The following is a 13,899-nucleotide window of genomic DNA, read 5'->3' on the forward strand; positions in this document are numbered from 1 at the left end:
CTACAGAATCACTAAAATCTTGATTTTTTTAGTTTATTGATATCGTTTTTTTTTCTTTTTTTTTTTCAATGTGATGTTTCTAACCCAAGAGGGTTATTAGTCAGGTCTCAATTGCATATCCGCTCGCTATTCGTGCTAAAAGCAATTTTATGATTGATTCTTGTTCTACACACTAAAGCGAATAAATTTAGCTTGTATGCCTATTTTTCCCCCTCCCCCTTTTCCGAGGGTCCACCCCCCAACATTTGAAATTCGTGTATCTCCTAATCTATGGGTTGTACAAAAAAAATTATAAAACAAAAATTGTTCCTTGACATCAGATCTTTAATTTGAGTTCATCAAAATTTGTTTTGGAGCAACCCTTCCCCCTCAAATTTTGTAAATACCCCTCAAGAAAACATCAATATTACATTTTTCACATTTTTAATGAAAAGTTTCAAAGTTGAAGAAAAATCTGTAATTGCTAACAAAAAGTGTTCAGAATTGAATTTCTTTTCCAACGAATTAAATTACGACCATTTTCCACCCCCCTCCCCCCACCAGGGTGATCCCACCTCCCCCGGTTACAAATACCAGACAACAAGGGAAAAAATCCAACGCAAATTGTTTCGGGTTGAAATTTGCATGGTAGGTGGGTATCATCAAGAGACTTACGCGTAGAAAGTTTTGGACCTCCAGACCTAGGGCCTTTTTGAAAAACCTCCCCTTTTCTGAAATTACAGTAAAAATAATAAAATGAGAATTTTGAGAAAAGTAACCATTAAGGAGTAGGGTGTCGTTTTCGCATGATTCGATACCGCTGAGTATGAATATGACGTCAGATTTTCTGCTACATTCATCTAACCCCCTCCAGAGCCCCCAGACCCCCACCACAAATTTTACCATTTTTGAAAAGAATTACCTACTTTGGTGATTGGTGATATTGGTATCGTTTTCATATGATTCGAACCCCCTGAGCACAAATATTGCGTCAGATTTTGTTTTACACTCATACAGCCCCTCCAGAGCCTCAGCCCCCCCTCAATTTTCATTATTAAAATGCATAAAAAACGCCATTTGAGGGGTAAATTTGAGGGGAGGGGGTTAAAAATTTTCATGGGATGAGGATACCACTTATGAATGTCTACAACATACTAAAAAATTGAAAAAATTAGTTCACATGGGTTTGAGAAAATTATTTTTATTGTAATTTCTGAAAAGGGGAGGTTTCTCGAAAGGGGAGGGGTCTGGGGGTCCAAAACTTTCCACGCTGAAAATTTTCAACTGGTAGGCACAATTCTCTAAACACAATTATTGGATGTATTTTTGACCCCTATTATAAAAGTAGCCGTATTTCAAGAAAAGTGAAAATTAAGGGGGGCTGAGGCTCTGGAGGGGCTGTATGAGTGTAAAACAAAATCTGACGCAATATTTGTGCTCAGGGGGTTCGAATCATATGAAAACGATACCAATATCACCAATCACCAAAGTAGGTAATTCTTTTCAAAAATGGTAAAATTTGTGGTGGGGGTCTGGGGGCTCTGGAGGGGGTTAGATGAATGTAGCAGAAAATCTGACGTCATATTCATACTCAGCGGTATCGAATCATGCGAAAACGACACCCTACTCCTTAATGGTTACTTTTCTCAAAATTCTCATTTTATTATTTTTACTGTAATTTCAGAAAAGGGGAGGTTTTTCAAAAAGGCCCTAGGTCTGGAGGTCCAAAACTTTCCACGCGTAAGTCTCTTGATGATACCCACCTACCATGCAAATTTCAACCCGAAACAATTTGCGTTGGATTTTTTCCCTTGTTGTCTGGTATTTGTAACCGGGGGAGGTGGGATCACCCTGGTGGGGGGAGGGGGGTGGAAAATGGTCGTAATTTAATTCGTTGGAAAAGAAATTCAATTCTGAACACTTTTTGTTAGCAATTACAGATTTTTCTTCAACTTTGAAACTTTTCATTAAAAATGTGAAAAATGTAATATTGATGTTTTCTTGAGGGGTATTTACAAAATTTGAGGGGGAAGGGTTGCTCCAAAACAAATTTTGATGAACTCAAATTAAAGATCTGATGTCAAGGAACAATTTTTGTTTTATAATTTTTTTTGTACAACCCATAGATTAGGAGATACACGAATTTCAAATGTTGGGGGGTGGACCCTCGGAAAAGGGGGAGGGGGAAAAATAGGCATACAAGCTAAATTTATTCGCTTTAGTGTGTAGAACAAGAATCAATCATAAAATTGCTTTTAGCACGAATCGCGAGCGGGAGCTTTTTTTTGTCAAATTGAGACCTGACTATATTAACAAGTTCTTGAATAAAATGCGTAATAAAACTAAGGAGATTAAAATTTGTTTGCTATCATGAAAATGATTTCTTTTTCAAGTATTTTTATTCAACTTTATGGAAAAGATAAATATCCAAGTGCGACATTTAATTTGGAGTTGTTTAGAACGAAAAACCTGACTGAGAGAATAAGGTTCATACATTCTTGTATGTATTTCAGTATTGTGTAATTCTTCAGAATGAGAATGATGACATCGATGACGATGACATTGATTGTGGAAAAATGCTGTAATTCGGAGTGTGAATTGTTTCTACATTTTCTCTCCTTATATTCCAAAAGTAAAAAGTAACAGTCAAACTGTTCAGACGAGATTCACTGTTCAACAGTTTTGTTTCTATTGGTTTATTTTTCACCAGGTCCATTATTCTTTCCAAAATCGATTTCTTGTGATGAATAGGTAATTGGAAAAAATGTGAAATTTTCATCACGAAAAATCAATTTTTGGGTGATATAAAGAGTCCTACTGATAAAGGTGATCCATTTTTCAAGATAAAGTTTTTTTTTTTGAGTGAATATGTCGACGTTGAGAGTTTGTTTTTAATTAATTTTTTAGAATGCTATTGATTAAAAAAAAAAAAAAAAAACAGGTTCTAGAAAAAAAAGTTTCTTACCTGTCGAGTTTGAATTTAATTATCGATTTTTCCGGCGGTTTCGTTTTTAAGATAATTATTTTTATTAAAAATCTGAAAGCACAGCTTTTTTGTCCTTTTTTTTTTTTTTTTTTTTTTTTTGGATCTATTGCATGAGCATTGAGCACCCTGTTCGTCTACGTAGTACGTGTTATGGTTCATTTTTCATTTACATAGTACATATACTTATATGCGTACGAATTGTGGATAAAAAAATACTCTGTCGCGGTTTTATCAGCGATAGGTACTATAAGCCTGAGCTTATCCTATTTTTCTCCCTCATCCATTAGTTGATTATACGTCATACAACATTAGATCGTATTATACTTGAAATGAGCCCGTCCGTTTTGCAAAAATAATCTCGTCACGTTCGTTTCACACTTCATCACGTAAGCTGTAATTAAAGAAATATACTCCATACGACGAATATATGACTAGTACGTTGTATATCACGTAAAAGTTATACGATATTTTACCATAATTTCAAAGCGAGCTAGGTGTACCTAGTACCTACCTACATACTACGAGGGCTGAAGTAGAAAAAAAAACACGTAGCTCGGGCAGCCAGGTTATGTTTTGCATTTTGCAATCATTAATTGAAGCGGATGAGGCGAATCGCGAACCACGAAGAGGCTTTTTTCGCTCTTGCTCGGGGTTCTCGACACCGCCGCTGTGTGCTAGCTGTACTGTGTACCTATAGTTTTTAGCATAGCGATGAGTAATATTTTTGTATTATGCGGCGGTAATCCTTTAGCGAGAAAAGCAAGCAGTAGGTTTTATCTTGTTTTTGCCTTGTCACACAAATGATTAATGTTGATAGAGAGCGAAGAAGAAATATCCAAGTTTAGTGTCGGTACATTCGAAAAGTTGTATTGTTTTATATGAGTGAGAAAATGTACCGTGTATAATACGCGATGTTGTTTGCGAAAGATTTCACGTCAACTTTACTTTTAGCTACAGTTGAGAGAGAAAGAGATACTATATAGGTACCTTTGCTTTCGAGTGTTCTAGTATGTATAACGATGAAATGGTCGAAAATTCGTTTCGTTCGTTCAACAGTTTGTGTGTGAAGAATCTATGTGTATGTCTATACGTACGTCTACGTATAGTAGTATAAGCTGTTTTCTGCGAGTACGTAGGTTATGTGTACAGATAAGGTTGAAAGATCGAGTAGGGAGCAGGGTGTCAGCGTGCAAAAGCCAGAAAGTTTTTCACTATAGTCCGAGCAGTAAAGATACTACGTGTATTACGTAAAATGAGGCACGGCGATTATATGATAAATGGGGCTGGTTTATCGAGTGTAGAAAGGCAAGTTATGGAAAGAGAGAATGGTGTTTTGTTCGTACCGTATCGTATCGCTAAAGCTAAAGGTACCAGAGGATAAAGGGGATGGTGGAGGGAATATATGATAGTTGTGTTGGGAAAAACACACATGTACGTGATACAAAATGATGGAAATAGCAGACTGTTTAGTGTTTAGTACATTACGTACACGTTGGCGAATGTTATAATTCGAGAAGTAATGCGATTCGATTTAACGTGCTCTTATAAGCTGTTTTTACTCGTCGTCAACGACGTTAATTAAGTTGGAAAAAGTTGGCTTATCCTTTGTATATTATGAAATATGTATACATAGTTGCATTTTGACGTCGCGACCATTATTTTACTATTCGGTTTTCTTTTTTTTTAGACGACGCGAAAAGATGTTACGCGAATACAAGTTGACGTTTATTTTACGAAATTTCCCTACACAATCTGCTGCTGCGTTGTGTTTAATCGTGTAAAATCGTTTTAATTACAGTGATTAATTATCGTAACGACGACGAAGACGACGACGAAGAGGACGAGATCTTTTGCAACAACAACGAAGACGACGAAGATAAAAGAAAAAAAATTATGGGTAATACGGGATTAAGTCGCAGGAATTCGTTATTCATGAAGCAGGATTCGCAAGGCGAACGAAGGATGACGGTATCAAGTCGTCAAAATACATTATTAGAAGAAGAAGTCACCGTCAAGAAAAGCGTTCCTTTTGCCGAACCATTAACGGATCGCCAAAAGCAGCTGTTAGTCGACACATGGAAAATTCTCGAAGAGGATATAGCAAAAGTTGGCGTAATTACTTTCATCAGGTAAAAAGTTTTCACTGTATTTGGTTTTTGGTTGCTGCTGCGAGAGTTGGTTGGCGGGTGATTTTTTTTTCGCTTATTTTTTTATTTTTAATTTTCTTCGAAGTTTACACTCGACGGGTGCGATCTACCGAGACCACATAAATAAAGCGACTTTTTAAAAGTGCCGTTTTGCAGCTATAGCGAAATATGGCGAAATGTTTTTCTCTGTCGACGACGACGACGGTATCACAGCTGCGGATGCGGGCGGGGTGGTAACTTTCTCTTATTATTTTAGCTTTTGTTAACTTTCGCCGAGTGGAATATCAACTTTCCATCGACATGGAAACCCGGTCGCGCGCGATATTCCGTCAGCCGAAAGATTTTCGTCTTCGTACTTATACTATATACTTACAGAATACAGACCCTGTCTTTTATAAACCTACCCCTTTTTGCCTTTGCCCGATTCGCCCACCTTCGTATCATCTTGCTTCGTCATGTCACGTAAAATAAGCTCCGGTATCGGAAATTAAATTTTCGTCTTCGTATAAGATCGCGCCTCGCATCGTCCGAAATGCTCGAAAGGAATTAAAACATATTGCCGATGGTGGCAGATTGACTGAAATTAACCGCCTGGGTCATATTACTTTGGCTGGTGACTGGTGAGAAAATGCCTGCTGCTGTGTGATGTGTACCATGTACCATCAGGATAGCTAATATGACAAACGAGATGAATTTGTGAAATATGTCGAATACGAATTGTCGATGCGTTGTCATGGTGGGTGGAAAAATAGCTGGTATTTTTGTTGTTATACGTAGACGTACGACGTACCTACCTATAATCTACGCGATAAATTTACGCGCAGGGTGTCGTTTGGCATCTCACAAGGAAATTGTAATCTGCAAATTTTAAACGTGATAGATGAAAACATATTCAAGAGCATTACAATAATTCATTATAACAACTTGATCTATGGATACATGGACATTGTTAGTACCTAGTTTTAATGATTTCATGTTCATTAAAGCGAACTAAGGAAATGAAATTGAAGTTTATCAATATCCCCACGTGAAAAAATACTACTAGTTAACCTGTTAACTACAAAAAAAACTTGAAGTAAAACTGTATGGTAATTTTGTACAAGTATACTTAAGTAACTTACTTATACAGGGTTCCCAGAAATATCGAGTACCCCAAAGAAAGTTTTTCATTAATAATATAGGTTGGCAACGCGAAATCGAAATAGATGCATATGATTGGTGGAATGTTATCTCTTCAGTCCAACAACCAATCATGTGCTATCATTATTATCATTCACTGTGACCAACCAAAGTATTTTAGTAGAAAACTTTTTTAGGGGTACTCGATATTTCTGGGCACCCTGTAGTGACTCACTTGAAGTAAACTTGTAATTACCTACTAATAGTAACTCACTTGAAGTAAACTTGTACGAAATTACCATGTTATATACCTATGTAGGTACTTACTTCAAGTTTTTTTTTTTATAGTTAGGTACATACTTCAAGTTTTTTTTTGTATAAATAGGGTTATTCATACTTCAATAATAAAACACTAGTGCGAATTAACATGTATGTATTTTCAAATTAAAGTACATACATACATAATAAGTACATTAGTAAAAAAATAATAATAAAAAAAATTTCAACAGTACCTATTATACAGATGGTTTTTTCTTCTTTGAAAAATTATTGAGTTTGTTTCTCATTGTAGTTTTTATAATCTGGTCTCTTTTCTTCTCATTGGGGAAAATTTTTTCTGCGGCGCCTGGAATGAAGTGAATGAACAAAAACTCATGTTAGTATCATGCATAATTTTCATTTATTGTATATGGGTGAATTTGAAATATTGTTATGTACCTACTCACTGTGAATCTTGGCTACTCAAACTTCATCTAACTTTTTTTTCATGGTTTGGACTTGGAGCTCTAACCCAGCCACCACTATAGCGGATTTTAGGCAATTGGCAACTTGCCCTGTCAAGGAGCAAGTTGCCAATTCCTCTTCCAAAAATATGGCCTCCATTGCTTCATTTATGAACTTTGTTAGACTGACTTTAGAACATTTTTTCCAAACCTCAAATACCTGTGAAAGAACATATCTTTAAAATCTAAGTAATAAAGTACCTTATAAATAGGTACATTTGAACGATCATTCTACATAAATATGAAGAACTTACAGAATACAGAATTGTCAGTTGGGGAAGCACTCATCTTGAGGCTGTCATCAACGATAGATTCAGGGTCATGGGATTGTGAAGGTTGGAATGACAAAGATGATTTGTTGATGTCGATGGATTCTGATAGCTTTTCACTTTCATTGATGGCATCAGCTTTCCAAGTTTGTTGGTGTTTATTGCTTCATCTCTGCCTTCTTTGGCATCAGCTTTTTTACAATCCTTGATCTCTGCAGCTTTTTTATGTTTGTTGACCTCAGCTGTTCTATATTCCTTGATCTCTGCAGTTTTTTTATGCTTGTTGGCATCAGCTTTCTATAATTTCAAGAAAAATATAAAAGTTTAAAACTAATGTGTACATGATTTATTTGGGTCATGATGCAAGTAGTCGATGGTCCCATCAGTCAGCTAAACTGAGTGTTCCATGCTAGGTACACTTACCTACTCCTTGATGTTGGAGTACTTGTAGGTGTAGCTTTTAAATGGGAATGATGGAGAAATGTAAGCCTGTCTATTTGTCTCTCACATCACTCGTGAATTCAAGTAGGTGTGTGGAACTTTCAAAGTTGACAATATTGTTCATCCCAATTCTCCTTGGAATTTGAAATTTCACGACCTGGCACCTGTGTTTATGTGTTAAGGAGGGTCAAGGTTAGCGACCGGGCTTCTTCTAATTTAAAAGCTTAATTTAACCCTCGAAGTGGGCCTATGTATGTAGAAAAAACTATTAGTTGAGCACAAAAAAAAATATACCAAAAAATTACTGGTAGTGAATTAGAACACTATTTAACACTAGTAAAATAATGATTATACTAGCAGTGATTTGATATACCACTGAGACAGTAGGGGTACTTTGACTAGAAGCAATCAACTGTTTGTAAAAGTCACTGGACTAGAAGTTGATGTTCTAATTCACTTGGATTTATTTATGATGAGCATTTCCATCTATTAAAATGCACATGCAATAATAACTAAGTATATACTTACTTCAATAGTTTGCTATTTCACAAGAAGAAAAAATTGTTCACTTCTGCAAATCAACCAGTAAGATTTTCAGTTTTCCACTCTACTATTGTTGAGTTTTCCTTTAACTGCATCCTTGAACTCCTTTTCAATCAACGTATCATAAATTGCCCTTATAAAATCTGTAAGAAAAAATGTCAATTATTGAAATGAAAAAAACAAAATATGTATTTACCTTACCTACATTCAAGAATACTAAAATTTGTGATTTGAAGATACACATTCCTATACCTTTAACTCTTTTTGAAGTCAATAAATTCAACACTATTTTGAAGCTTTGAAAATTCTACTGAGCGGCTGAAAATTTTCAGATCGCTCATTACCGGGTAAATTGGTGTTTTGATGATATTTTCTTTTCAAATATTACGCATTCATTGTGCTCAAAAATCCGAAAAAGATATCATTTCTAAACTAGAAACATTTTTTGGAACGCAGTGATGCAAATTTTTTGGTCATTATTGACACATATAATTTCAAATCATTGAAACTTGATAAATTTTTGACCATGCTTAGTTATTTTTTGGTTATTATGAAATTGGCAGTAGTGACTGAAAAATTTGCACTAGGTAGGTACTTGGTTTCCGAAATAGTATTTCCTCAGTTTAAGACAATTATACCTTTGAATGTTTTGGCATGGTGATTAATGCGAAATATTTTACTAGAAACAATTTTAAAAACACAAATTTATGCAAAAATGAGCGATTTGCAATTTTTAGTCAATCAGTGTAGATCCTTTTGAAGTGGACTTGGATTTTGATGGCAATGGTCTAGGTTTTTCCCCCAAAATAGTTTGGTAGCGGTTAGAGTTGAAAAAAATCACAATTTTTTCGAAAATGCCTTCTCTTTGATAACCCATATCTTCCCTTACCTCCGGCTCCAGTGGTACTTCCAGGGTTGAGAATTTTTTTTGAGTGACTTTCAACTCAAAATGGGAGTTTTCTTTAAATTTTCTCACAATCCTTCAACTTTTATTTCGCGATCTATTCTATTAGGTATGTGAACGGTTGAATCAGACGAATTTGTGATTGAAAAATGCCTAATATCTAGGTATTTGTTTTTATAACTTGTAGGTATAAATAACTAACTGTGTAAGGCATTATGCGAATTCTTAATTACTTCTAGAACTATTTGTGGAACGTCGCGGGAGAAAAAATGATGTAAAGTAAAGGGATAAAGATTTTGCTCTCTTTTCTATGAGAATTTTTTGAAATGATCCTAAATTTTTCTCATCATGAACGATGAATATGAAAAATCACCTTTGAGAAAGATTGGAAACGTTCAGTCTGGAGAAAAAATAACTATGTAGGTACTTACAGAATTCTCGAAAGGGTTTTCAACTTACACAAAGAAGAACGTGCTATGGTCATGGCCATGGAAATCTCCTTAATAGAAAAAAGTCCATTTATGATAGGTCTGTTTCAATTTCTTTGAAATTCATTTATTTCACGACTCGACTCGACTCCAGTTCTAATGGGTCAAATGTGATCAAAGTTGGGGAATGGGGTTCCTGTGGGATCTGGATTCGGCTTTTTGAGTGGTAAGAGTCGAAGTTGGAAATGACTGAAATACCATTTTCTAATCGACTCAACTCGCTTCAAGTCATTGCTGAGCGTTTGTGATTAATATATCCGAATTTTAGCATTCCAGGTCATCTCCACTCAATTTGAGATGAAAAAAGTGTTACCTATTTTTTGTCCATTTTTGACTTTCAGTTTCTATAAATTGACATGGGAGGCTCAATAATGCGGCACGTAGTAATAGGAAGTTGACGTTTACACTCCATTCCTATGTTCGTTATTCTTGGTCCTAAATCGTTGATAACTGGGCAGATTTTAAATTCGATGTCCACGTCGCTTATTTTCTTGCTACATTCGATGTTGACGGAATCACTCGTACTATATCTTTGAAAAAAAAAATATGTTCCATAGTACGAGTAAATCTTCGTGGTTGAAGGCTGAAAATGCCCCGGAGTAAACAAGTTGAAATGACCGTAGTATACTGAAGCTTGTAAACAAAGAAACCAGAAACAGACTTGCGGTCAGTCTGCTTTACCAAATCTTTGAAAGAATCGATTTCTCGGTTTTGCTTTTGCATCTCTGTTCGTGTAATTTTTTGGTTTCAAACTTTTTACAAATATGTTTGAACAAGCGGTTCGCTGCAGAAATATTTTTAACAAGCGTTTAAAATTATGATCATTTAAAAAAAAGATTACTTACTTTGCTGTTATGAAATTTATACTCTCAATGAGTACGTAGATTTTACCTACCTGTTTTTTTAGAAACTATTTAATTTTAAGAGGTAAGGAGCCGAAAATGAAGTCCTTCATTCATCATTGAAGAAGAGACGAATTTTTCGAAAACAATAATCCATTAACTTGATGCTTCTATGTAGTTTAGAACCACTCTACCTATCTTCACCTTTCTCTATAATTTTCATTTCATCGATATCGTTTTACTCTTCAAACATTTACAACTTGAACCGAAGTTACTTATCTTAGGTATTCGCTAATTGAAAGTAGTCAAATCAGCGACGATTAGTGGTAACATTAGTAGGTATTTATCAAAGTTACTCGATCGTGCATCCCTTTAAAAACTATATCAAACTCAATAGGGTACCGCAAACTACCCGCAGCGCAATCTCATTCAGGTACACATCACATTCTCGTAATTGCAAAGAAACCTCGAACTCGAATCCTCAAATGCCGCAGCGAAAGTTCCAAGAAAAAGCCACGACTCGACTACTTTTAAAAGCTGACGTGACGTCACACCCAGGTAGCGATTGAGAATCGGTGAAGCTGCGTATATCTATACTGTTATAGGTATATCTATCTATACGTGGTAAATTCGACGGACGTCGACGACTTCCGCATATACTTGAAAATACTCTCTAGAAATACGTCGAATAATGTTCGACAACGTCGTTCTCAATCTTCTACCGCAAATTGCTGCGGAGTTTGATTAAAATCCCGATCTCAATACACGAGGTAAAAACTTTACACGGCCAAGCGAACCTTTAAAAACACTCCATTTTGCTTGCGCTTTATACAGGGTGTCCCGGCACGAAATAACCCCCTTTCATCCAGTAACATAGGTAACCCGTTCTGAGTAAAAATATGTATGTTTGCCTGCCCTGGGAGTTTTGAAGAGGCTGTAGCTTACTCACGTGAATAATTTTTGTTTTCGATTTTATTGTTCTGTAGAATTTTTGAGACAAAATCAGTACCTAATTCAACGTCGCAAAGCGAAACTTTCCATTCATCAAGGTTCAAATCGAAAGCAAAAATTTTGTATGTGAGTGAAATTCAGCCTCTTCGAATTCCAGGGTAAGCAAACATTCATATTTGTACTCATGATGGGTTGCCTATGTTACTGGTGAAAGGGTGATACTCTGCGACGGGACACCCTGTATATAGAATACTTACAGAGGGTACAAAATTCGTAAAATCATTTTTTCCCTTCTTCTCTTCGTTCGTACCTTTCTGTACACTGTGTTTCATGAAGAGAGAAATTGAAATTAAACCAAATAGATGTCAAGAAAGAAAGAGAAGAGTGTAAAATAGAAAGCCGAGAAAGAATAAACGCTAAGCATCGTTTCACATAAACATCACTCAGTAATGTAACTTTTCCTCTCCCTTTCTTTCACCCCTTGCTTTCAACCACGTCTACGTAGACTTTCTTTTTTCCGAGCTTCTATTTACAAGTTTTTATACCGTTGGTAAGTGTAATCCATTATAATAGAAAAAACACTGTCAAGCCTTGTGAAGCATATTTTTTCAAAAATATGTAAATTGGCGAACATAAAATTAACCTTTATCTTTACGTTGTAAATTTACTCGAAAAAATATACCATCTGGAATTAAAATTGTTATACCTACTCCTACTTGCGTCGAGCAAGAAAAAAATACCCACCTAAAATTCCAGCTTATATACGCTTTACGTGTAGTATATTTTATCGTTTCGAACGTCGAGCAGTCTTATTTGCTGTCAGATTCTCCACGTTCTCACCCCCTAGTTACCACACCACCACGTCTTCTTCTAGTAGTAGTAAAATCACTGCAACAAATTTTACGCCGCCGCAACGCCAGATATGTATGCCAGTGTTACCCTATATATAAAAAGCTCAAGCTCGCGAAATATATTCTAATTTCCCGGTTGTACTATTTTTAATGGAATTCCGGTGTAAAATTACAACCTAAGATAACGTCTTTCTAATGGTAAATTCGCATTAAATAAAACTATTTATAATATGACTCGACTCGAGTCGCCCAGGTAAGCGACCGACTTACATAGACTTGCCTACCTACCTTTTTTTTTTAATGGTCTCCGTTGTGGCAAACGATGGCGATGGTAGGTACGGGAAAAAACGCGAGATTTATGAAAAAAAAGTCCTCCTCGGTGTGTAGGTAATATGTAGTTTCAAGGGTAAAGTAACCTACCGTTAGCAATTTCATCTCAGAGTATATCATGTAAGTTGAAGTTTCGCGACACATGTCGTAATACTATGACAGCTGAAATAATCGCTTAATATGCCTTTTTTGACGTTACATTAAGGTAACGTTTTTTTGGTACCTATATTTTTTGCGAAGATGTTACCTACCTGTACACTTTTGCCGAAAGAATTGGAGAGATGTTCGTTCAATTTTTCAGATGGCGCTTGATTTGGTGTAAATTATCGAATTGAAGAGAAAATTCGATTGTGTGAAATAGACATCTTGCGTAGGCTGTCTCAAAATTTTGCTCGAAGTGTAGCTCTTTTTTGAGTCCGTAATTTCATTCAGAGCCTGCAGAGATGGCTACCGAATGCTTGGAATTCAATATTCGTTTGTTCGAAAGTAGACGATTGATGGATTATGGGTGAATGATCAGTCGATGGTTGGATTAGATATTTTTGTTCCATGTGTTTAAATAAATCGTGACTGATCATCGACAAATTTGAAATTAGTAAGAGTAGTTGAAAATCTGATTTAGAAAAAAAAACAAATTTGAAATTAGTAAGAGTAGTTGAAAATCTGATTTAGAAAAAAAAAAGACAACTCACTAAGTACGTTTGTCTCGCATGCAGTTGCTTTAAAAAACTGCATGCACAACGTAGGGGCTTATTTTGGAGAGAGAGCAATCGATGTGCTCCAAAATTGTTGAAACCACTGATCATTTTTCAGATTTAGTCATGTTTCGATTTATCAATTGAAGCAGAAACTTCTAACGAGTTTTGGGTTTCGTATAAGGGTCTTGTAGCGAAAGGGGGAGAGAGTTGAATGTCTAAAATTTTAAAAGTCAGTATTATTTCTTCAATTTTGAACATTTTGGTGTCTATTCTACCTTAATTTAACTCTAAAATTGGATGGAATGCCGTCAAATTTCTAATAGTTGTTCAAACGAGGTCTTATCAATTCCAAGGGAACTACCTGAGCTGTTACTCTTCAAATTGAAATTTTTTTCCCAGACTTATAGAGCAACTTCAAAAACCCTCAGAGCCAAAAAATCAACTTCTCAAGGTAATAGGGGGTGCGTTATGGTATTTTGAAGTTTTAAAATATTCAATTAAAAAAAAAAAAAACCAATTTCAATGAAAAATTGCCAATCACTCACCACAATGTCAACTTTAGCAGTCAA

At 35.6% G+C, this 13,899-nt stretch overlaps 1 protein-coding gene across 1 annotated transcript in view; it reads left to right on the plus strand.

Annotated features, from left to right (window-relative positions):
* LOC135838338 (cytoglobin-2-like) overlaps positions 1-13,899 on the plus strand; it is a 386,622-nt gene that overhangs the window by 2,603 nt on the left and 370,120 nt on the right. The window contains exon 2 of the mRNA XM_065353916.1: positions 4,764-5,094. Within this exon, the coding sequence (XP_065209988.1) occupies positions 4,859-5,094 (236 nt within the window). The 5' untranslated portion in view covers positions 4,764-4,858. The remainder of the gene's footprint in view (positions 1-4,763; positions 5,095-13,899) is intronic.

This window comes from Planococcus citri, chromosome 3, assembly GCF_950023065.1.
Source record: "Planococcus citri chromosome 3, ihPlaCitr1.1, whole genome shotgun sequence".
NCBI classification, from domain to species: Eukaryota; Metazoa; Arthropoda; class Insecta; order Hemiptera; family Pseudococcidae; genus Planococcus; species Planococcus citri.